This window comes from Aythya ferina, assembly GCF_964211825.1.
Source record: "Aythya ferina genome assembly, chromosome: 3".
In the NCBI taxonomy this organism is placed as follows: domain Eukaryota; kingdom Metazoa; phylum Chordata; class Aves; order Anseriformes; family Anatidae; genus Aythya; species Aythya ferina.
Window position 1 is genome coordinate 36,381,808 of NC_140298.1, and position 23,836 is coordinate 36,405,643.

Consider the following 23,836-nt stretch of genomic DNA (forward strand, 5'->3'; position numbering starts at 1 on the left):
TCTTTACCTGTACTGAAACAAGAGCACTTGTACATCAGGGCTTCCCTGGGCTACACAACACAAGCAGGCCTCTCACCTGGCCTCCTGCTACCATCCTCTGCAAGAGGCCACAGTCAGGAGGGCCTCAGAAGAACCCTCCCGAGTGTACCAAGGTCCCTGGTGTGCTCACAGTTTCTGAGTTTCAGAGGTCTGGGCAAAAAGCCAGAAATCACAGAATGGCTGAGGTTGGCAGGTGCCCGTGGAGCAGGCTCTAGTCCAAAGCTCCCGCCCAGAGCAGGGTCGGCTGCAGGATGTTGCCCAAGCCTCTGCCCAGGCATGTTCTGAGTATCTCCAAGGACAGAGACTCCACAAGTTCTCCAGGCAACCTGAATTTCCTGTGTTTCAGTTTGTGCCCATTACCCCTTGTCCTGTCCCGGGGCACCACTGTGAAGGAAAGCCATGCCAAGCCTGGATTGAGGTTTCCCTTTGTGTGCGAGCACAGCATCACCCTTCAGAGGTACCGACCTCCCTCAGCTGCTTCCAGAGCTGAGGCATGATACTCAGCCAGGGGCCTGCTGCCTCCTCTCTGAGCTGCGTACACAAAAGTTCCCACAATTGCCTGAAAAATGGAAGCACAAACACTCCTCTACGTCTGCCACCAGGCCAGAGGCTGACATACCACACGCTGTCGGCATGGAAACTGCACGAGCGCCTCAGGTAGCACTGTCCCAGCTGGGCAGGGCTGGCCAGAGACCCGCAGACGCCACGCCATCTGTCAGAAAGGTGTCCTCTCCGTTCCTGCTGTTTATTTTAGTGTGAGCTGAGGCGAGCTCAGCAGAGAGCGAAGGGATAATTCTGTCTCTCAGCTTCTCCAGGGGTTCTCAAAGCCGCAGTAATGAGCTTGGGCCCTGGGGAATCACCTCACCACAGTGCCCCAGTCCAGGGACACCCAGGCAGAACCAAAAAAGAAAAAGGAAAGCACATGGGGCAGGGGTAAGAAGAATGTGATAAACACATTGGACTAGAACGGGATTAGACTGCCGATAGGTCTGAAGGACAGGCACCATCTGGGGAATGCTCACAAGGGAGACAGCTCCACTGAAAACAACGGAGGCAGGAGCACAAGAGGATACAAAACAGGTCAGGATTTGTCATGCAGTCAGAAGGATCAGGTCACAGTGGGGCTGCTGGAAGTCATGAAGTGCTATGGTAGAAGGTACACAAGGAGTCCAAGACACACCATCCAGCTCTGCTCCTGCTCTAGCCAGCCCTACCTGCTCCTCGGCCTCTCAAATAACCAAAGGCACCCCCAAAACTGTGGTGGGCAAGGGCACCCCCCAGCTGCATACATACACACGCTAGCACTTCTGGGTACACCAAGGCATCATCAGCCCCATTTCCTGACAGGCAAAGTGTAAACCCTGAGGGATCCCATTCCGCCATTCACCCCTCTTTAAGACGTCGTTGCTGGCTATAATTAGTGCAGCAGTTTTATCACAAAGGATATCTGTTTTCTTCCCCCTGAGCTGGTTTTGCCTGCATATCACAAATATGTGGAGGATCACGAGGGGCTCAGGAGACTGAGGCACTTGTTTTGGCTGCAATGCGCAAGGTCATACACGCTTCTCCTGCAGTGCCATACAGTGTTGACTGAAAGATATCCAAGGTACCCACACAGGAGATGGGTGGTTGAAAAGTCAGGGATGGGGTACTAGACACGAAGACTCGGAGGTGCAGACAGCACGAAGTACAAGCAGGAGAGTGGGAACAAACCTAGACCAGCTACATGTGTGTGCAGTCAACAATGCAAGATGCTCAGACACTGCACTGCCACCCCAGCTGCAAAGCCATCCAAGCAATCTAGCACTCTCGTCACCCAGTCCCACATCCCATACCCCTCTGCAGACACCAGCACAGCACACTACTGCTGTCCCTGACCAGAGCTGTCTACCACCAATGACACTCACTCTTGCCAAACACCACTTGCTACCCCAGATCAGCACATTCGGTCAAGAAGGATCCAAACGACAAAGGACAGCGATGCATAGCAATATGAGTTCATCACAGGAGACGTAGAGTTTTGCTCCAAGGAAGCTTTGAACCCATGGCCTCCAAAATGGAAAATACCTCTGTACGATTAGCTTCATCAGCACTCAACCTGAATTGCTACTACAGTCTATATACTCCGGATCAGCAACTTCTGTTATGCAACTGATCAAGCCAAAGGAAACCTCCAGAAATAAACTTGCAGGTGTAGATGTTTGAAGACAATCACCACATTCAGATATTTGTGGAAAGATGAAGGAAGTGCACCAGTAAAGGGCAACTTACACGAATTTTAATTACTCTAGTCTTCGTTCCACAATTCTTCTTGAGCAGCATCTTCTGAAAGAGAATTAGAATCCAGGGATTAGTAGCAGTAGCATGAGGGAACAGAAGGAGAGAGATTGTAGGGAGTCTCTTTTCATCAATATTTAATTATCGAACAAGATGGATGGATGGATGGTTAAGTGAGATATGAAAGACAGGACTAAGAACTACCAGAAGTGGCCATCAGGCAATCAGCCGAATCTGAGATTCTCTCGCCCAGCCTAGACAGAGTCCCTTAGCAGTGGCTGACACCCCAGGTTTCAAAAGGAAGTACAAGGAATGCCAAAGAGGAGGAAATGAAACAACTGCCTGAAAGGAATTTTCTTCCTAACTTCTGTCAATTGGTGGTTAGACTCTGCCCTGAAGCAGGTGAATTCATCTTCCTTTTATGAAGAAAAAAATAGCCTATTTAATGCAAGTGTGGATGTTCCCATTATTTAAGTTACTTTCGTTATGTTTATTTCAAATTAGAAAAGAAGTAAAAAGCACCTGCCCACAGCCCTAAAACCCTTTGCTATAAACTGTAAGAACCATTAAAGTCATCATAAGGTATGAACCACACCATTCAGCCACCAGGACATACTTGAAACAGTAATTACTTCAGTGTAACTACAGAAATACATGGGTGAGTTGCAGCCCTATCCCAGTTCTGAGGCAGCACTCTGAAAGTTGGCAAGTGAATAAAATCATTCTTTCCCCTCAAAAAAAATCCCAAAAAACACTCCAAGTGGAAAAACAAGGCTTGAAGAGAAAACACATTCTCCATTAAAAGTACCTAATTTTTTACACTGAAAACCTTGGTGAGGGGGACATGACAGGAAGAAATTTCTCCAGCAGTTTTTCAAAGAAATAATAGATTTTCCTAGCTCCTGACTGTTTTCTACACTTTCCACTTGGAAAGCTGTGTAAAGGGTGGGAAAACACTTCTCCCTCCACACACACACACTTTAACAAAGCAACTGAAGTGTTTTTCAGATGACATTCTTATGACAGAAGACCTGTGGAAAAACGTCCCACCACCCTCCTAACATGAACAGTACATAGCGAGATCTTCCTATTTCCTTGCTTCTTTTGTTTGTAGTCTTGTTGCTTTTTCCAATAAAAGGACAAGATAAAAGCAAGAATAAAAGACTCAAAACACTTTTTTAAAAAATAATACACTTATAGCATCCCCCCCCCCCAAAAAAAAAAACAGAACCAACGAACAACTGAAGACAGTTCTCAGGTGAAATATATTATTTTTTTCCAGTAGAATGTACTTGCGCAGTGGGAATCCCACTCCTCCAACAGCTTCTGTCATTCTGTGCTCCACAAACGCATTTTTACAGTGCTAATCCACACAGCCACCCAAAATTTGGAAAGGGGACTGGAAACCCACACACTTTTTCTACATGCACTAGCCTCTCTGATCCAAAATCCATCCCTCAGCATGCTTACAGCATGCATGTGTGTCTGGAAAAAAGACAGACACTGCAGCACATCTTGAAACTTGTAAATGGGTACTTTGGGGTCTGACAAAAATGCAATTCATTGTCCAAGCACGCATGGGGATGAAGAGAGGCGCTGTAAGGATTGTGAGATTTTTCTTTTAATCCTTCTGCAGGTGAAACCCAATGCTGCCTTTTGTTATTCATCAAGGGACTCAATCATGGCCACAGCTGATGCCTCTGCCCCTAGGTCTGCGCTGGAAGCACAGGCTGCCCTGTCAGCACAGCCCAAGGCGTCTTACCTGAAAATACACCACCAGGTCTTTGCACAAACCAGGCAGGAGGAGACACAGGGAACTGCTGGGCTGAACTGACCCAAGCCTGTGCTGTCCAGCTGAGCAAGTAATTCTCTGAGAAGTCCTATAAAAACACAGGGCTCCATTCCCAGCCATGCTGCAAGGCAGTTACTGGGAGGCTGGTATTTACCGGGAGGTTACTGCCTTTTTAAAGTCCCCCTGCAACCACTCAGTGAGAAGACCGAGGAGCACGAAGAATCTGGCGGGGCTGACAAACTACAGGGAGCTGGGAAAGGTAATATGAAGAGTTGTGAGGTCTTGAAAAAGTTTTGGTCTCTCTGTAAGCTTTTCTTCTAAACTGGCTGAACCCCGAAGGACTGAGGAGCAAAGCTGTGACACTGCACGCCACAAGGCCTCAGCAGCACCACAGGATCCCCTGCCCAAAGAGGAGAACACACCTCCCAGTCCAACCCCCACCACAGTCCCATCCACAGATGCCCTGAGGACTCCATCAGGGTGCCACAAAACAGTTTCCCAACTACAAATTAGCAGAGGCAGCAAGACCTTCAGTGTGTACACCCTGGCCTCTTATTAAGACAAATAAGGAGGAACAACAGAGACAGCAATTACAGCTGTGCAGCTACCTTTAGAGAAGATGACAAAGGCTGACTGAAAAGTTTGAAGTAGCCGTGGGTGGATGACAAGCTGCCAGACTCCACCAGGAGGAACTCAAGTGCTCAGCTGTATCCTAAGATCTCTATGCTTCTGGCAAAAAATGGAGGTACCCTTTTTGCTGATGCTGTCGTGAGGAGCTTTAATCACGTAAGGATCTTAATGCTATTTGCCACAGCTCAAAGAGGCTGCATTGTGTAGCAGGAGCACAATATCCTACCTAACAATTTGCATTAGTTAATTGTGATCTCTGGTATGGCTCCTGACGGACTCAGGAATAAAATCAAAACGTGACATCCCTGTGGTTACAGGCTGTAAAAGCAGAGCACAAGGCTCAGCAGAGGAGGCCCTCTGGAATAGATGGGTTTCCCTGCATCCACTAAGACTGGAAGCACAACGAGACCACTTGTGCTGCACTCTTCCAGCATCACTGTGAAGGTCCAAGAGTGTCAGAAGAGACACAACAGTGGGAGGAACAGAAGGGAGAGAGAACAAGCGAGCTACATGATCCTGTGGCTGAGAATGAATAAATAGGCGGCCAGGTATTGAACGTTATTCTATCTAATCAAATTGCTTCCACCTCTTGCAGCCACATGCGCTCTGCACCCAGCATAGCAAATCCATGCTTTACAGACAGTAAGCTAAGCATCTTCACAGAGTTTTCCATCCCTTGGATTTCCCTTTTCTCTCCAAACCTGAGCGCAGACTTTTGGATAAGGAAACAGCAACGCTGTGGAGCCTAGCAACAGCTGGGGACTTTCCAGGGCAGCCTCTCCTCATCCTCCCTCTGGAGGCCTCCACGTGACAAGCCAGCCACGAGATGCAGCAACTCGTTAACTCCTATTTGCATAGATGCAGGCAGAGATGAAGTAACATCAATTTGGCTACATGACTCGCAGTAGCCTAAAGCCAGCAGTGACCAGCCTATAACAAAGGTGACACATTCAGTTCAGTAGCCCTGGGATTATTCCTAACTACCAGGCCAATCTGGAAATATTGTTTTATTTCCTCGTGTTATTTTTCAAGAGCTAAGGCATGAAGAACAGAGATTTGCTGAAGGTCATGGAGAATATTAGTAGCAGAGCTGAGAATGAACAGAAGGGTTTGGTTTCTGAGTCTTTCTTCCACCTGCAGAAAGGGAAATGGAAGGAAGAGAGGCAGCGCCTGTGCTCAGCCTCCCTATTTCAATTAAAAAGTCCCTCCCGCTGGTCTCAAATAGAACTGTTGGCATCAGAGCTGAGACCTACAACTTGGGAGCACTGTTATTTACATGATGGAAAGTTTATTTTACAATCTGCTGTGGCTTCTACTTAAAAAGGAGGAAATGACATGAGTAAGGAAATGTGGAAAGTCTTTTTGAGGGCACACAAGTTATGCCTCACTCTAAAATTGGAACGTTTTAGGGTTAAACTCCCAGAAAACAGCAAAATCAGTTCAAGCTAAGAACCCTCCCACCAATCCCACCTCCTGTTACACAAATGCTTTCTGCTCACAAACCAGTGACTCCCTCCCTCTTGATAAAGTTGCAGGGATTGGAAGTGATCATTTAGAGGCTTGCACATTTACTGAGTAACACACTAAAGAACCCCTGAACTGGTATGTGTAGCTTTGCGGCACAACCCTGCCCCATCAAAATACCACACTGACAGCAGAGACGAAACACCACCCCTGCCCCTTCTCAGAGCAAAGCCCTCTTATTCAGCCTCACTTTGGGAGAAATCCCCAATTAGGCAGTAGTGCTTCAAGTCCTCTAACACCAATTTGAGCAGTTCTGAACCTAACCCAGACAGTAAGTGCTGCGTGCCTGTATTTGCTTACAGACAAGTTACTGCGTCAAGAGGACAGTAATATATATTAACAGACAAAATACAGGTATTCTTAAGGCAAGGTCATTCTAGGAATAGCATAACTCTCAAGAAGGATGAATTCATATCACACTACTGGGGTTCAAAAGTAAATATTTAAAACTCTGACAATGAACAGGTCAAAGGCAGGCATCACAGCTTCATTTTCAAATATTTAAGAGTTTGGACAATCTCTTGAATCACTGTACAGTGCAAAGGATCAGCTTCTATATTAATAAACAGCCTTCATCTTACATCTGCTTTTTATATGTGCGTTTCTGTTTTTGTAATGGTTTCATTTTCACCACCTCCACAGGACAACAAAACAGTTCTATTGCCTGCTGATTTTATTATTATTATTAATTTAACCTTATCATCTGGTTGTAGTTTTAAACCTAGGGACCTGTATACAGTTGGATACAGCTTAAATATTAATATTTGTCACAAGTAATTTTAGTTGATTTGGTGTAAGAGCACATAGGAACTTTCAGTTCAATTTAACCCATCATTTAATTTACATTAAATCAGCACAATTAATTTTGAGTCACCATCCTTGGAGATCTTCAAGATACCTGTAGATTTAGAACTCAGTAGCAGGTTTAGTTGTGGCCTTTAGTGCTAGGTTAAAGGTTGGACTAGATGATCTTAGAGGTCTTTCCCAACCTGACTGATTCTATGAAATGCTACATAATGATATACAACCTCCTTGTTCCAACTTAAGGATTTTGCAGACGTTTTCACTTGTTTAATGAAAAAGATTTCAAAATAATAATAATAATAATAATAATAAGCCTGTGTTCATTAGATGTGCTGTAACTTTACTCAAAACCCAGTTTTCAGAAGAACATCCAGCAGGGCAACCATTGTGCTTTTCTTCAGTTTTGCTGAGGACCATCCACAGAAGAGCTGGTATGCTTTGACTGAAGGCACGGATGTCTGACACTCATTGGCATTTTAAAGCTTTTGGCAGCACAAAGTTTTAAGCAGACTAAATCAAAAAAAAAAAAAAAAAAAAAAAAAGAAGTCTCAGTTCTCTGACTTGCTCTGCTTCCATGCTGTTAACACTACCAGCCAGCTTCCCAGCTGTTCCCAGTCTTCCAGGAAAAACAAGGCAGTCAAAACTTGAGTGCCTATCACAAAAAATAAACATAGATGATGTGGCTTTGTTTGAAAAAAAGAACCGAAAGAGGAAGCTCTACAAAGCGCCAGGAAACATTACAACGTAAAGAGAAATCGCACTGCTTAGGGTACAGCAGAAGGCTGAGGTGAAGGGAACACGGGAAGCAAGAAACCATGCCCCGTGATGCAACGTCCATAAAGACAAAACCCAACAGAAACCCACTAAACCACCTGCCTGCTGTGGCTGAGGCAGGGGGAGCATGCAGAGGGGCAAGGCGCAGGGCAGGGATGCAGGGGGCTGAGGAGGCCAGGCCCTGCACAAAATGGTGGCTGTGCAGCACCCCTGCTCCAGTCCCACTTCCAGCCGACCCAGAGGGTCACAGAGGCAGGAGGCCCCTGAATTAAAGGAAGGGCATGGGCTAGGAGCAAGCAAAAGACTTTTTAACTTGTTTTACAGGCTGACGGTGGACTTCTTCTTTAAATTCCTTGGGACCGAGCAGTGCTGCTAGGAGATGAGCATCACCCAACATGTCCACACACCCAGTCCCTGCAGCAGGGCAGCATCAGGAGGCTCCATTTCAGCCACAGCCTTAAATCACGATTATGTCAGGAGCTAGATGCTGCTCCACCAGAAGCTTCAGTGCTTCACAGCACTCTAAAATGCAAGCTATTTCAAGTGGTTTGGCCAACAGTTTCTTCCTACAAAAACAAATCCCAGCATCCAGAGGCTGTAAGCTGTGGTGATATCGTGGAATATCCTGAAAAGCTTTAATTTTTGCTGGAAGTTATTTCTACCCTATATTCCATCAAATTAGTCACTGAAGTTGTTGGTTTTTTGCCACATTTATCCTCCATCCATCTGAAACCCTTTCAAAACAATGCACTTAGTCTCTGAACACTGTCATAAAAGGCCCTCATCTCTACAAGACAGAGGAGCCCAGCAAGTACTGTGAACCCAACACCTCTAGTTTCGTGTTAAATTATCCCGCTTAGTGCCTCTGGACAGGGCAGCAGAGGAAACACTGATTACTAAGCAATCACTAAGAATAAATTCAAATAATAAATAAAACAGATGAGACCTTCCAAAAAATGTGTATTGCAGGGACTTGCCTGGGATCATATGCTTGGCAAACAGCGGACCATGAAAGCCACAACAAAATGACTTCTGTGGTCACAAAATCCCCTCCAACATGATGTCACTAATCGCCCCATTGTGAGCATTACTGGGAGGGGTCTGGCTGTCACTGCTAAGAGAGACGGGTGGAAACCAACAGCGAATACAAGATGGCCCTGAACCACAGGTCAGTTTTAACCATAGGAACAGCATGTCTTCCCACAAGGGATCACTCTTTGAACAAGAGCGAGCCAGTCGAATCTAAATCAAGAGAGGCACACAGGTGATCGCAGCAGAGTGGCTGCTGGGTCTAGTCAGTGCCCACTATGGAAGGGTTTGAGCCAAAGCCTGGCCAACAAGGTCTGCCACCTGGCAGAGCATATGATTCCCACCACTCCCAAGGCCTAGAAAGCAGTAACATGGTTCAGCTTACATGTACAAGCTGTTCTTTCAAGCTCTCCCTAAATATCACACTGGAGCCACAGCTAATGCAAACACAGCTACCTACTTACACAGTTATTGTCTAGGTAAATGGACTTCCAGCCTGTCTGTAAGTGACTCTGGTTTTCTACTGCTCCTCGGTCATCTTTGTGGCATACTGTTTCCAGATATGCTCTGGATCCGTATGGAAGCCTTGTCTCCCTAGACACGGATCAACAGGCCAGATTTGCCCTGGCACTTTTACCACTAGCCCTTTGATTTGAATTTGGGGATGGGGGAGCCGAACACTCTGTATGGAGCGTCTCTGGCTCAGCTGCCACTTTCCCCTGCTGGTCTGGCAGAGTCCGAGTCTGCTGATCTGCAGGGTACATCAGATGGCTCATCTATTCATTCCTCGCCAATCCCAAATCCCTTGCTGAGAGTTTTCTTTGAGGCCTGAAAAAAAATGCAGAACTCCATTTGTTCAGGAAACGGACCTGACTGAAAACACCAGCACCTGTGGAGTAACAAAAATAAAAAGAAGGGGCAGGATTCATTAATTCCCTATCACTCATCTGCACATGCCAAAGTCACCAGAGTTCAAATGCTGGGCTCATTTGAGCTGAGGAAGGGAGGAGGGGTGCGAAAGGAGAGGGGGCTCTGGTTTCACAGCTGGCAGGCATGGAAGCAACTCCTGAGAAAAAGCTTGCAAGCATTTCAATTCAGGGTTGCCAACGTGACCATTTTGTCCCTTCATTCTTGGCCTTGGCTCCAAAGCTGTCCACAGGGAACGTCCAGCCTAGTCTAACTTATCATCTGATGTCTCTATAGTTTGTCTCACTTCTGTAGTTCCAGCTTGCAAAGCCTTGGCTTGGACGTGACTCCAAAGCCCTCCTTTCCCCATGGGCTTTTGCCACGGGCAGAACAAGGGCAGAAGGCACTCTGCCTCCTGCTGCTTTATCTGGCAGCAGTACACGGGCAACAGCAGTGCTGGGGGCTTGGGAAAGGCAGCCCCAGACCTCTCTGCTGCTCTCTGCTTAAACCCCATCTCCTGAGTGCACCAAGAAGGGGTTAAGACATCAGCACAAGTCAGGCAATAGAGTAAACAGTTTCCTCTAAGCAGGAGGACACAGAGAAGGCTCTGAAAGTCATGCAGCTGTATACCCTGGGAATGAAGAAAAAAACAAAAATATCAGTGAAAGGTACAGACTTGTCAGCTGTGACATTACAGGGACACAAAGAGGAAGAGAATTCACAGATGGCTGCTTTGAGCCCAAAGGACGCAGGCACTACCAGAGGGTGTCCCGGCTGACCCTGCCAGCACCCTCAGCTAACTGCAAACACTGCGAGTCGCTCCGAAGGCTCTGTGGTTTCACGGGCCAGCCACGGGGCCTCATGCATACCAGACAGACAGTGAACAGCCCAGACATCTGGGACATCAGGCTTCCAGAGGAGTGCATGCTCGCACAGGTTCTGCCCGGCAGAGGAAAGCATAGCTGTAATGCATGGGCAGCAAAAGAAAAAAAAAATTAAACAGCTCACACTTGTTTCAGGTCTCTAGATTTTTAAGATAATTTCTTTATGTTTTTAGAGCCAACCTGAACGTGTTTGATGGTGAGATCAGGTATCTATGGTTAAAAGGATAAATTCTTAACCCAGAATGCCTGTTTGCCAGCCCCAAAACCTACCTTAAAGAGTACAGTTAGCAAAAGGGACTTTTCAGGAGGTATAAAAGCAGAGAGTACCCATCTCTAAGCCACTAAGGGAGACATTCAGTGGAGATCAATAGGTTTGTCTGGGCAGAACCTGGAATATGCACCTTCACTGTGGATCCTTAGAAGGCTGGCCTTGGTGGAGCTTCTCAAAATAGGACAACATGGGATATGCTCACTGCACTAAATCACAAAGGATTTTTCAGTGACACTGAAGGCGCACATCGTTTGTCCTTTACAATGGAAACCTCCAAAGGTGACTTAGAATCGCCCCCCATCATCTCCGCAGCTTGCACTTTGTCCTTCCTTCTAAGTAGGTATATGGCTCCTTTCAGTGCTGGTGATGAGCACCAGGCTTTGACACCCTGTTGCATCCCCTTTGTCCACATCCTCACGGCTGCACGTGGCTCAGGATGACACAGAAACCGCTCTGATGTGAGGAACAATGCAGTTCAGCGAGCAGAACTTTCCATGGACACTTCAATGCACCGATCTTCAGTGTCTCTGTCCACAGGTGCCAGCACAGGAGACTTTTTGAACATCCCCTGTGCAAAAGCAGCGACATGCCAGCCCAGAGCCAGAAGCAGGCCACTATACCTCTCTGAGCAGGCATCAGCAGAACACCACCACCCTTAAAGCTGTACTCATTAAGAAATAGGTGGAGAACTGCTGACTTTATGTATGCTACTCCACTGTCTGCATCAAAATCTACTTTCCAAATACTTGGAAATAAATCTTCAACGTAACAGCCTGTAAGCTACATACTGGAGCCTGTATAACACGTGCCAGTACTCATGACCACACACATCAATCATAACACAAAAATAATTCTGTACTTCCTTTTTCCCCAATCGTCATGCTTGTGGAATGGTCACATCCTAGGACCAAGAGAGCTCTTTCACCCACCACACTGCAGAAGGGCAAAAGTTCAGACCATCTCATTAGAAGAAGAAAGAGCAGAGTACAAAGGCAGACCTGGATGTCTCAAGGCCAAGTTCATTACAATTCTCTGTGGAGAGAAAGGTTGATCATAAAAGCAAGAATTTATACCACATTTATATGAATAGTTTTGAGGGTCTTAGAGTGATTGAGATGTTTGCATCTGGAAAGCAAATGACCCAGCGTCTCCGCTCAGCACCATTTTATACAGTGGACAAAGCCACACAGAAAAGTCTCAAAGTTGCAGTGGTAGTTACTGCTCCTTTCTACTTCTAACCCTATCAGCTGCCACATCACGAGATAATCAGATTTTTTCAGCTTCTTGTGGTTTACCGTTTCACCCCTCCTCTATGGTCTTTCCATAGGATGTTCAGCGTAACTGCCCATAGCAAAAGAGGCTGCAAAACGCAGACAAGAGAGATTAACACATGAAGAATACCTTTCTCACATTACTGTAGCAGTCACAGATTTGAGAAGAACATTAGGTATATAAAGGAGAGATACAAGAATACTAAAAAGATGCCATGCTACAAGTATCTCTCTTTGATCAAAGTATATTCTCTAAGAGCACCACTTCCACTGCTCACAATTCATTATTCCTCTAATGACACTCAGGAAGTAACAGAGCTGGACATGCCACTCAGGGAACAAGAGGAAATTATATTAAGTTGAAAACAGCAATTTAAGAGCTTCATTTTACAGCGCATCAAATTCCGAACCAGAATGAAAATGCATGTACCACTGCCACCATGCTATTTCAGCCAGAGCTCTGAACAAAGCACCGCAGCTTAGGTTTCAAGACTTTCATTAAGGTCCGCTCAGCACAGAGCCTTATCGCCTAAGCAGGTACACCACGTTCTTGTGTGAGGCTCGTCTGTCTTTCCTGTACAAACAGCAGCAGCCTTTCCTGAACAAACCCAGCGGCGTTTGCTGACCTGTGGTGGTTTCCCCAGCTGCAAACTCCATCCCCTGTAAGGTAACAAGTACAGACTTAGGGCAGTAAGAAAACCACGCATCTGACTGGCTCTGCTTTAGGGATACTTATACTAGAAACCATACAGATTCCCTAGCATTGAATTTTGGAAAAGGCTTTGTTGAACTGTTCCTCATTTCTTAATTGTGTTACCCCCACGCCCCATCATGCCAGAGCCCGTAGGAGTGTCTGACAAGCCTGTGAAGCAACACGCAAGATAGGCAATTTCTGAACTCTCCACAGGTAGGCAGAAGACTTATCTACGTTGTCAAAAACGAGCATGCCTACAGCACTCGCAAAGTGACTTGTGAAATAACTCAGGGTTTCATCCTCTATATTATTGCTCAACCTAGTTTTTCCACAATAAAACTTAAGGTGAAATTATACCTTGCAAGGCTATGGGAGAATTTTAAAACACAGGCATACTTTTAGAAACAAAAATAAATTTTCTGTCCTAGCACAGACATGACCACAGACTTCTCATTTACATTACGTTTCTAACACTCCGGAGAATCCTGAGCTTTGCGAAGTCATTACTATGGAAAGTTTTTTTAAATGAGAAAGCTAAGTCCAACTGAAGATTGAAAAGGATCATTTTCAGTGAGGAAAACCAGAAAACTTGATAGGGGTTATTTCAGTTATCTTAATTTGTGCTGTTTTAACTCACTTGTGGTCCCCAGGACACGTATGTTTTTCAAACCTTGCATTTAGGAACACAACTCTGGAGAAGGGCAGAGAGTTTCAGAGGTGTACCCGCCCTGGTTTAACACTCTTTCCATTTACATGAGAAGTAGATGGCTCCGTTGAGTGCCTCCTCCTGCGAGATGAGCTGTGGACCAATGCCCAAAACTCCCCGCGACATCAACAGGCTTACAGAAAGGCAGAGCAGAGCCCAGCAGCACGGTTCTCATGTCAGCCAACAATAGAGAGGCTATTCAGAGTTAAGGCAGAAAATCGGAGCTCAACCCCAGCCCACACCAAGGACAGCTGTGTTGCTGACAGCCAGGCTGGCTATTTTACCACACCAAAGCTCTTCTCAAAAAACAGCATTTCTTAGAGTGTTTGCTCTAGTCACACACTTGGCCTCAAAAGCTTAGCCACTGAACGCTAATGGCTGCTGTGGTTTCGAGTCTCAAACATGCTCCAGGTCAAGCTGCTTGCTTTTGGTCTGTGGTAGCAAAAACCGAGCACAACAGCCTGGTGTTATCAGTTAATCTGTGCCATCACAAGACCGCTCTGTTTCTGCCGTGTCCAAACCCACACCACCACCACCTCCCTCCCACTCACAGGCCCCACCAGGAGATGGCAGGGTGAGCTGCACACCTGCATCACCACCTCTCCAACACCAACGCCAAGATGAGCTGGATGAGGAAAGTGGCCTAACTTCGGAGATATAGGGCTACGCAGTGCCAGGGAAAAATAAGATCTTGCTTTTCCACGTCTTGCTAGCATAACTTTCGTGTAGGGCTTTGAACAAGCCTCTTGCAGGCTGCTTTTGAAGCAGTAGCAGTCCCTGTCACCTTGTGGGTGCTGCCTGGTCACTGGTGTAAGTGCCTACGTTGGTATTCAACACTTAGTTGCGGCAGCTGGGGAGGAACAAAGGAAAAGGCCTAACCCATTTCTTCTACTCCTTTCTGTTTCTCAATCTATATAACAAAGGACAGTGGGCAGAAAGCTGACCCCACCGCCACACGCTCTCTGGACAACACCAGGAATTGGCTCCCAAGAGCTGTTTACCCTTCCCAATCTCCTCAATCCCTTCAAGAAGTTAACTGTAAGGCTTCCTCCCTTTTGGAGGTTGTTGCCACAGGCCAGAGATGTATCTTGTCACGCCTGAGGAGAGATCCATTCACCCGCAGCCCAAACACAGCACAGGCAGTTGCAGCATATGGCAGAGCCGCCTGTGAACTCCTTCCCTCCCCAGGCACTGATGAGATATTTGTATCACAATGAGCCACATGCTGAGGGAGGAGCGGGGAGGGAGAGGTATCGGGCCAACAAAGCAGCCACGATGGGACCCAGCCCAGGCACTCCTTCTAGCCCAGCCACACTGAGGACGAGGGAGAGGAGGATAATCCTGCTCTGTTCTAAGACAGCGCTGTAGAGGAGGTCCTGACCTTCGCTGACAGGCAACAGCTATTAACTGGTCTTGCTGAAAAGTATAAACAGGTTGCAGCAAAACTTCTTAATCCGCCAGGCCCTTCAGGCTACTTGGGCTGAATTCAGAGAGAGAGAAGGAGGGAGAGCGCGCCAGCATTCTCCTTCTGCACTGTACTGTGTCAAAACAAGGAACAAAACATCCTTTGGAAAACCTTCTTCAAAAAGGGCCTGTGGCAGGCAACACGTGAGAGACAGCACAGAGACACACCAAGAGGATGGCCACCCTCGGGTATCCAACCCCGAGCCCGTTCTCACCCCACCTCAAACCCCATTTTGACCCGCGGTGTCGCTGCTGCAGTCAGGGTCCATTCACGAGCAGAAATTCTGGTGGCCACTCTCAGATGGAGGCACCTCCTGGTTTTGTTTTGTTTTTTTGCTCAGAGGTGATGTGTTCAGGTTCATCTTAGTAAGGAAACACTGCCTGCTCTTCACTTGCTGAGCTAGTGCACCTCTTCCAGTTACCCTAGGATGGCCCAGCACAGGCTCCCTTGGCCCTGTTTGCTCCCTCCAGACCCACACCGGTGGCTGAGGCCTCACATGAGCATCACCAGCATCGCCCAGAACATCTCCCTTGGTCACATCCCAAGAACACATGCCAGTGGTGCCCATATGCCCATTTGATCTCTCCCTGGTCTGCAGCCAAAGAAACAGCTCTAGCCTAATACCTTCTTACCAAGCTTTAGAGCTTAGAGAAAAAAGAAAGACAGCAGGGTTGGGAAGGTAGCCAGCAAGCCTGCCAATCTAAACAGTAAGCCACTGGCTTTAACCTTGGGCTCATAATTTACTGCCTCTGGTGCCAGGTGCTATTATTGTCCCTTTGGGAATCTGAACACAAAGAAAAGACACTATAGTTGTTTCTACCCATTCCTATCCTCCTCTCCCTCAGATCTCTCTTCAGTACATTTTCCCAGACTGCAGCCACATCTCATTTCCTTTCCTTTGTTGCCTCACCCAAGCTCTCTACCACACTCCACATCACTCTGACCGATCCAGTCACCACATTCTCTTTCAAGATCCAGAGCAGCACCTCCAGAAACCAGGTTTCAGATGTTTCAACAGATGTTCTTGCCCCTGGCTCATGCTTGGACGCAGCCCAGGTAGCACCTAGGCCCTGTGATAGTCCAGATTGCCATATTCACCAGCATGCTGACTTCCAGGAAGAGGTGGTGAAGTGACATGGCAAGATATCTAAGAAGAGCTAGATGAGTATTTCCAGACAGAAGCACTCCCACACTGGTTTATTCGTCCAGCTCCCTCTTGAACTGTTGCCCCTTTGCACATGTTGCAAAACCAGATCAAAAAAGCACTCAGGCAAAACAAGGAAGGGATTAAGGGAGAACAGCAGCAATGCTTGGCCCTAGAAATGGACAAGCCAACACACTGCCTGGGCTGACACAGTGATGGAAGATGTCCAAGGAGAAATGTGTGATCAGAATGGGAGTCTGCTAGCAGCACACCTGAAACATGAAGGGCCTCGAAGATGATTAGGGAGCTGGAGAGAAGTCCTATGGAGAAAGGTGGAGATAGCTGGGACTGTTTAGCATGGAGACAACTCAGGTAGGATCTTACCAACATCTACAAATACTGAAGTGTACAAAGGAGATGGAGCCAGGCTCTTCTCAGTGGTGCACAGTGACAGGACAAAAAGCAATGAGTTCAAAATGAAACGTGGGTGAACATCAGAAAGCATTTATGAGGGTGACAAAGCACTGAAACAGGTTAACCAGAGAGGTCGTTCAGTCTTCCTGGGAGATATTCCAAAGCTGTCTGGACATGGTCCCGGACAACTGGCTCTAGGTGGCCCTGCTGGAGCAGGGAAGTTGGACAAGGGACCTCCGGAGGTCTCTTCATGATGAAAGCTTCAGAGTAGGACTGGGTTAGCCTACCTGGCTTGCCCCTGGCATTTAGAAGCAGCCACCATGGCAGCAGGTGAACTTCAGCCTTACCATCAGTGAAGTGAAGACATCACTCACCTCCTTCGGGAAAGGAAAGAAAACTATTACCTCTTCCAGGAAGCAGCTAGGCTAAACTCTACCTGAGTTACTCTCTACTCTGATTCATCCAGCCCTGGCAGCACACTGGCACTTCCATTACAGCGTGTTTTCACAGGGATTAGATAGAATTAACCATCCAGAGCACACTTGGGGATGCACAGCAAGTGACAAAGATATCTGCTGCCTGGCAGAGGCACAGTCACCTCCTCCAGGCAGGGTGGGGTTCCCCGTGCCTTCCCCTTGCCTCCCAGAGCAGGGTGTTCTCAGCAGGCACCCTTCCTTCCTTCCCTTCTGTAGGCATCGGACTGCAGATGCCTTCATCAGCAAAGCAGACGTCAGCTGGGGGGCACTGAGCCAAAGCATCCTTACAACAGACGTCAACACAGCAGAGAACATCTCCTCGCCTCCTTCAAACAGGCACAGGACGAGGCACCCCTGCTGTGCCCGCTGCCTGTTGTGGTACACATCCCCAGTCCCAGAGACGCCTGCCACAGAACTACACCCTAGAGCAGGCTGATGCATTTTTTTTTTTGTCCGCAGACCTTCCCGTGCTGGGATGGCCTTGCAGCACAGCATTTGTTTCACAGGCTACTTCCTCACCAAATACTGGCAGGGGTGAGATGGACAGGGGCTTTGGTGCTGGAGGAATGGCTGCTGCTGAGCATTTTGGGGAGTAAAAAGTAAAAGCAAACTTGCAGGAGGTTACCAGAAGCTAGATTTCTCACCCTGTAATGGCGCAAGCCGTTTCTGCAACAGTTTCCTTACCACGTTGCTTCAGCAGAGACGAAAACATCAGCAGTGCCAGCAGTGGGTTTTCCGGCATCCCCCAAGCGCAGAGAGGGGAGCTCAGGAGAGCGAACAGATGATAACAATTTGCAGTAACTGACAAGGGCTGGATTCAAACAGGAGGCCAAGAGGTGAAAAGGACTCACGAGCTCACACGTTCCCTGTCTGGAAGCTATTTGTCAAGTCCCCGAGAGGCAGGCAAGGGCAAAGCCCAGCTGTGCTAAGGAGCTGAAATTTCACCCTGGATGCATTACCAGCCCGAAGCCCAAGTACCAGGGCTCACACGCTGCTCCTTGCTCTCCCTGGTGGGATGACAGCCTGCAGCCTGCTTTCCTGCAGCCTCTGTGTGACCAGTATCACGCTGAAAGCAAGCTTTTGGTGCTGGTCACCTTGCCAGGCCCAGTCCAACCAAAATGCTGATGTTCAAGCACCCAGCAGAAGGACTGTTGGGCTTGGTATTACAGCTAAGCTCTGATCAGAGCTCACGCTGCCCCAGGCCACCGGACACAGCCAAGACAAAGTTTCCATCACCCATCAAGCACTGAAACTGTTCACCTACCAGAAGAGTACAGCATCTGCAGTGACAAATCCACGTGCTAGTACAGGGTATGTTCTCTTCTCTGGGGCTCCTTTTCATCCTAGGGTCTCAAAGCATTTTAAACGATGCATTAAGCCTCCATTAGACAATGGATGCTTGATATTATCTACTCACACATGCAGTTAAATCATAACAGAAGAGTTTCACTTGCTCAGGGCTACTTAATCCTTTCCTAGCATAACGCACCCAGGTATGCAGACTCTGCTTTGTATTTTAAAGTGCTGTTTTCCCTACCAGCACCCTGCCCACAGAGAAACGAGGACAACTTCGGTTTCTCTTCCTGCCAACCCAAAGCTGCCCTCCTTAGATTATGATTTCCCCTCCCTGCGCACGCTGCACCGAGATCTATTTTCACCTGCTTGGAAAGTCAAAGGAGCTCCAGCAAGCCATGCTAAATGGCACAGGAGGAGAGGCCCTTTGCTTCCTTTCTATCCCCTCACCCAGCATGTCAAGAACAATTAATCTCATCCCCTGGAACAAGCTCAGGAGCTCCAAGTAGCCTTTGCCATACCCTGGACCTCCTCACACCTCTGCCCACCCCCGTGCACCCTAGTGCCTCCACCTCAGGCCTTGAAGGATTTCCCTGCTCTCCTCGACCCCGTGAATCAGCACTGCCCGAAATAAGCCAGATCTGCCCACGTTAGCAGGGTGCCAGTCTTCCTGGGACACACATGGCCTTCATTAAACAGCAAGTGGCTGGCAGCAGGGCCTGCGTGTAATGAGGTTGCCGTCCAAGGACCACGACCGAGGGGCAGCTGGGAGAGGGCATTCACTGCAGCACCACGGGTGTCCGCACGAGCCAGGGCGTTTCAGCCCAATTAAGGGGAAGAAAAAAAGGCTCCTAAGCTAATTTTCCAGTCCTTTGGAGAAACGAAGAAAAGCACGCATTGAATTCCCCTCGCTCGGCCTCAGTAGGGAAGAGGCTGAGCGGCCAGCTGACCAGCCAGGGTGGGAAACAGGCCTGGCAATTGCCCTCATGCAGCCCCAGCACGTGCACAAAAGTATCTCCTCATCTGAGAACTTACTTGCTTCTAAAACTCATTCATCTCGCCTGATACCGTGTAATCTGCCAGCTCCACGGAGCCACAGGAATGCAAAGTAAGGCTCAGGGAGGAGAGCGGCGACCACATCTGCTGCTCAGGAAGGTCTCTATCTGATCAGCGTTATCAGCTGTATTCTTGTGGGCAAGCACATGAGACAGCAAGGATACAAATCACAAAGCACAGCCTGATGCTCGGGGCCCAGATGGAGCCTCAGAGCAGTCCGTTAGTGTTATCGTTGCTCATTTGCATTGTTTTCATGACTAAAAGCCACATGCTGCCCAGACAGCTCAGAAGAGGCATTTTTGTTGGAGCACGAAGACAGACCATGAAAGAAACGTCCTGCTCCTGCTTCACAGGTGGGGAGTAGAGATACTGAGCAAGACTTGCCCAGTTTCACAGAAGGGTTCTGTGGCAGAACCCAAAACCAAAACCAGATTTCACATCCCTGTCTCGAGAAGCAAGTCAGCAGAAGTCTGAATCTACAACGCTTCTCTCATTATTTTCACAGCAAAAACAAGCACAGGTGGCAAGCAAAGACATGCAGTGAATGAGACTTTGTATTTCTTCCTTGATCTAGAATCATAAAGCCTCAGGATCACACCAGCTGAAAATTAATCAATTTTAAAAGATAAAACCAATACAAATAACCAGACTGTTACCAAATTCAGGCTGCATCTCACTTTACATGGGTTCTCCCATGGGTTCTCCATTTTTTTCTCCCCCCCCAGAAAAAAGTACATTTCTAACATCAAAAGCCATTAGCTTAATATCCTTTATTTAAAACAGGGATTCCACATCCTAGAAGTGGAAATGACATCTACAATAAAAATGCTATTAAAGAGAGAAAGACTAGGTTTTAACTTCTTTCAGAAAAAAAAAAAAAAAAAAGCAAAACATTGCTACAATTAACTCAGAATCACAGAGGTTAGACAACAAACCAGAGAGCGAGTCATCCTTACAAGGTTTCCCAGAAAAACCACAACGGTTTGGAAGGATTATTCAAGTCAGCCTCTAACCTGCTCAGTTTGCCCTTGCCAGCACACTCCCAAAGACACTGCCGAAGGGGACGAAGGGCAGAGCAGGTAGATGCTATGCCCAGCATCCAAGTCAGAGAAAGCACCTGGGCAGAAAGAAAAACTTCTCCATTTACTCACACACACTCTGAAAAACAGGCTGGGCACAGGCTCTTCAGCTTCTTTGTCTCCTCTCGTTAGAATGAGGGCCTAATTAAAGTCTGTCAGTATCTGTGGCAGATCTGGGTGATGTGAAATGCAAGACTGGGCCTTTTCAATGTTCTGGGAGCAGAGACTTGGCAAGAAGGTATGAGAGGGCGATGAGGAAAACTGCACTGAAAACAGAATTGTGTGGTGTGTATTCACAGTGTGCATGCTGCCAGCGGGACTGAGAACAGGCAGCTACGTAACGAGGGAACGCAGGGGTCTTATAGACCTTGGGAAAGCAATACCTAGCCCTTTCTTTTTAAGTGGGTCCATCTTAAAGGAGGCACCCTTAATGGGGGTAAAACTAGTATATCCAACCAAAGGCAGCAAAATTCCTCCCTAGTGAGAGGAAACTGAGCTGAAAATAACTGTCTTTAACTTACTGCAGTTTACCAGGGGCAGATGTTTGCAGCTATTCTTTCAAGCTGATGCTCTACCAGTGCAAGAAGGAAAACTAATAATGAAGAGCAAGCTGCAATACTAACTCTGCAGCAACACCTCCCGAAAGAGCAGCACCAGATGAGCACTGCCCAGGCCAGCCCACCCCCCTGTACCAGGCATGCCCTGTGTACCTCCCTCAGCAGAGCGTGTTAGGAACATTAGGAATGAAATCCACATTTACTTTCACCACTCAGGTATTTCTTTACACAGATTGCCCCTGAGCAATTAGTTCATTTTGGAGTTAAGTGGTACAGGTCAGCTCATGGCAGCAAAAGTAACCTGCCCAAAGCAATCTCCAGTGATTTTGGTCCTGTGTCACACGATAAGCTGGACACTATGGGTGCTGCACTCCTAATGAGTAGCAAGAGGACAGCTCAGCTGTAGCAAGAGCACCAATTACACCTCTGAAGCCACGAACACAAGAAGCAATCCTCTGAATTTACTGAACCCTGCCTCCGTAACGCTTTTCCATCTTCGCTTCTCTCAAGCGATGCTGCTTTCCTCCTGTCAAGCTCTGCCTTACCTGCTGCATTTTCTCCAGGTCAAGGCTGGGCCTGCGGACCTTATCCCCGTATCCCTGCCGATGTCTCTTACACGGCATGACTTGCTCAAGGCCCGCCCCAACGCTCGTGAAGATTAAAGGTCTAGAGGCCGTGCTCCGCACCAGGGGCTGGAGTCTTTTGGGAGGGGAGGCACTGAACAGCACGGGGCTGGGGCTGGCATGCAGCCCATCAGCCTGCTCCGCCACCGGCCGGAAGGACATGGCGCACAAGTTCTTCACTTCTTCGTCGCTGGAGGAGGTGTTGTTGCTGTCACTGCAGCAGGCGAGCCTGCTGACCTGGGACCACTTCCTCTTCTCAGCAGCAAACTCCCGGTTGATGCGCTCCAGCTCCTCCTCTGAGCTGTGGCGGTCCAGGCTGGCATGGAAGAGGGCCCGCACCTTGCAGCATGGGTTCTCCTGGTTCTGGAGCTGGTTGGTGGCCAGAGGGGTCAAGGTACAGTTCCGTCTTCTCTCTGGTGGGAAGAAGAGAGAGGGCAATGACAGAGCGTATCTGCGTCCCATGGCATGAACCAGGCCTGACTTCTCCTGACCCACTTTCTTTACTTCCTTCCAAGCAAGCTTCTGAGCTGTTTTCCACATTTTCTTCCACATAAGAAGTGTCCCTGCTGAATGCTCCCCCCCGAAAGTTTCCAGATCTTTGTTAAATTACTTTAAGTAAGGCAGAGAAAGCATGTAAGTTGTATTACTACCAGCAGCACTCCCGTAGCTCAAATAGGAGAGATCTGGTTTCTGGAGACAAAAGTCCTCTTCTTATTACAAAGCTTGACATACAAAAGAGCCTGCCTTCAGCCATAACCTGGGATTGCTTTACCTGTTCTGCTCAACTCTTTCTGGAGTAAGTACGTTAAGCAGGACTTTGAATTTTGACAGGACATGCCCTACGGGTCAGGAATCTGACTTCTCCTGCCCTTGCATAAGACCCACCTGAACTTGTGATAAACTGTGATAAAACTCACAGCATGTACAAGCAGCAAAAACATAGCATAACTCAGCAGGTACGTTTACTACAGATTTCATCCACAGCTCTAATCTGCTTCATACCATGTCTGAAACCTCCCTTCTGTCAAAGATCCCCAGCTAGATTCAACAACAGAGCTACCCAATACCCGTGGTACAGGAGGGAGGAAGGGCGCTAATTAGACAAGCGAGTCCAGGGGAATGGGGAAAAGGTCAAGACCAGAACTGACAAGGAAGATGAAGCTTTGAACGAAGATGATGCAGATACACAAGCACGCAACAGAAAATACATTTGTACTCCCAGCTCTGCTGGTGACCTGACTGGAGAGCTTGACTGCCCCGTATCTGCAGTACTGGTGGCTTAACATGTGGTTTATGATCTCTCTCTCTGGTAAGAAAAGTGTGACTGCAGCATCTGATTCCATCAGCTTCTCCCTGAGAGGTCCCAAAGCCTTCAAGGTGCCTGACTTAATGTATCTGGCTGGGGTACAGTGGGGACTGTGAAGGAGGTACTTGCAAGAACCCAAGCAAAAAGCAAAATGCACTTCAGCTGTAGCATCCCAGGACCCTCCTATCTTGTCCCTTTACCTCTGTCGATCTGAACAAGTTCCTGGTTCTCTCCCTCAGAGTCGTCGCTGTCCTCATCACTTGGGGGGTAGGAGATCTAGGGGGCAAGGAGAAAGAAAAGGCTTCATTGTGAACACTCAGCATCGCCCTGCTGCTGCCCGATCCACTTCCCCCTCCTGCCCCTCTCATATCCTGCAGGCGTCCCCCCACCTAACCGCACGCACCCAGCCACAGCACCTCCCTGCGTGCACATCCTCATCTCCCAACCTCAAGCTCCCATCACATCCTCTTACTGGCAGCAACACCAAACACGCAGCCTACCGCTGTTTCCACCTCGCCGCACCACCACCTCTTTCCCAAGCACAACGAACGCGCCCTGCTCCCGGCTCCCCAGATACCCAGCTCATAACCACCATGGCCTACCACATCCACGTCACGTGGGCAACCGAATCTCCAAACCCCCCTCGGAAGAAAATAAAAAGACATCCTGTCACCAGCACTATCATTGTGCAAGGCACCCATATGGATGCGGCATGTTAACTCTTGCCGTCTCATCTACGCACCCACATTTCCCCCTTGAAGACGCACACGTAACCCACCAAAGAACAGACATCTTGCTTTCCTACAGCATGACTGAAGAATG

General features: G+C 47.9%; 1 protein-coding gene across 3 annotated transcripts in view; it reads right to left on the reverse strand.

Moving 5' to 3' along the window:
- Positions 1-23,836, reverse strand: part of LOC311434586 (uncharacterized protein) — a 60,736-nt gene that overhangs the window by 11,890 nt on the left and 25,010 nt on the right. For 2 of the 3 annotated variants that reach the window (XM_084514838.1, XM_084514837.1), the window contains 2 exons: positions 23,215-23,290; positions 21,631-22,121 (listed from right to left, as the gene is read on the reverse strand). In XM_084514838.1, coding sequence (XP_084370964.1) covers positions 21,631-22,121; positions 23,215-23,290 — 567 coding nt within the window. Of the gene's footprint in view, positions 1-2,310; positions 2,365-21,630; positions 22,122-23,214; positions 23,291-23,836 lie in introns of all 3 variants that reach the window. The other variant, XM_084514836.1, reaches the window with a different exon arrangement.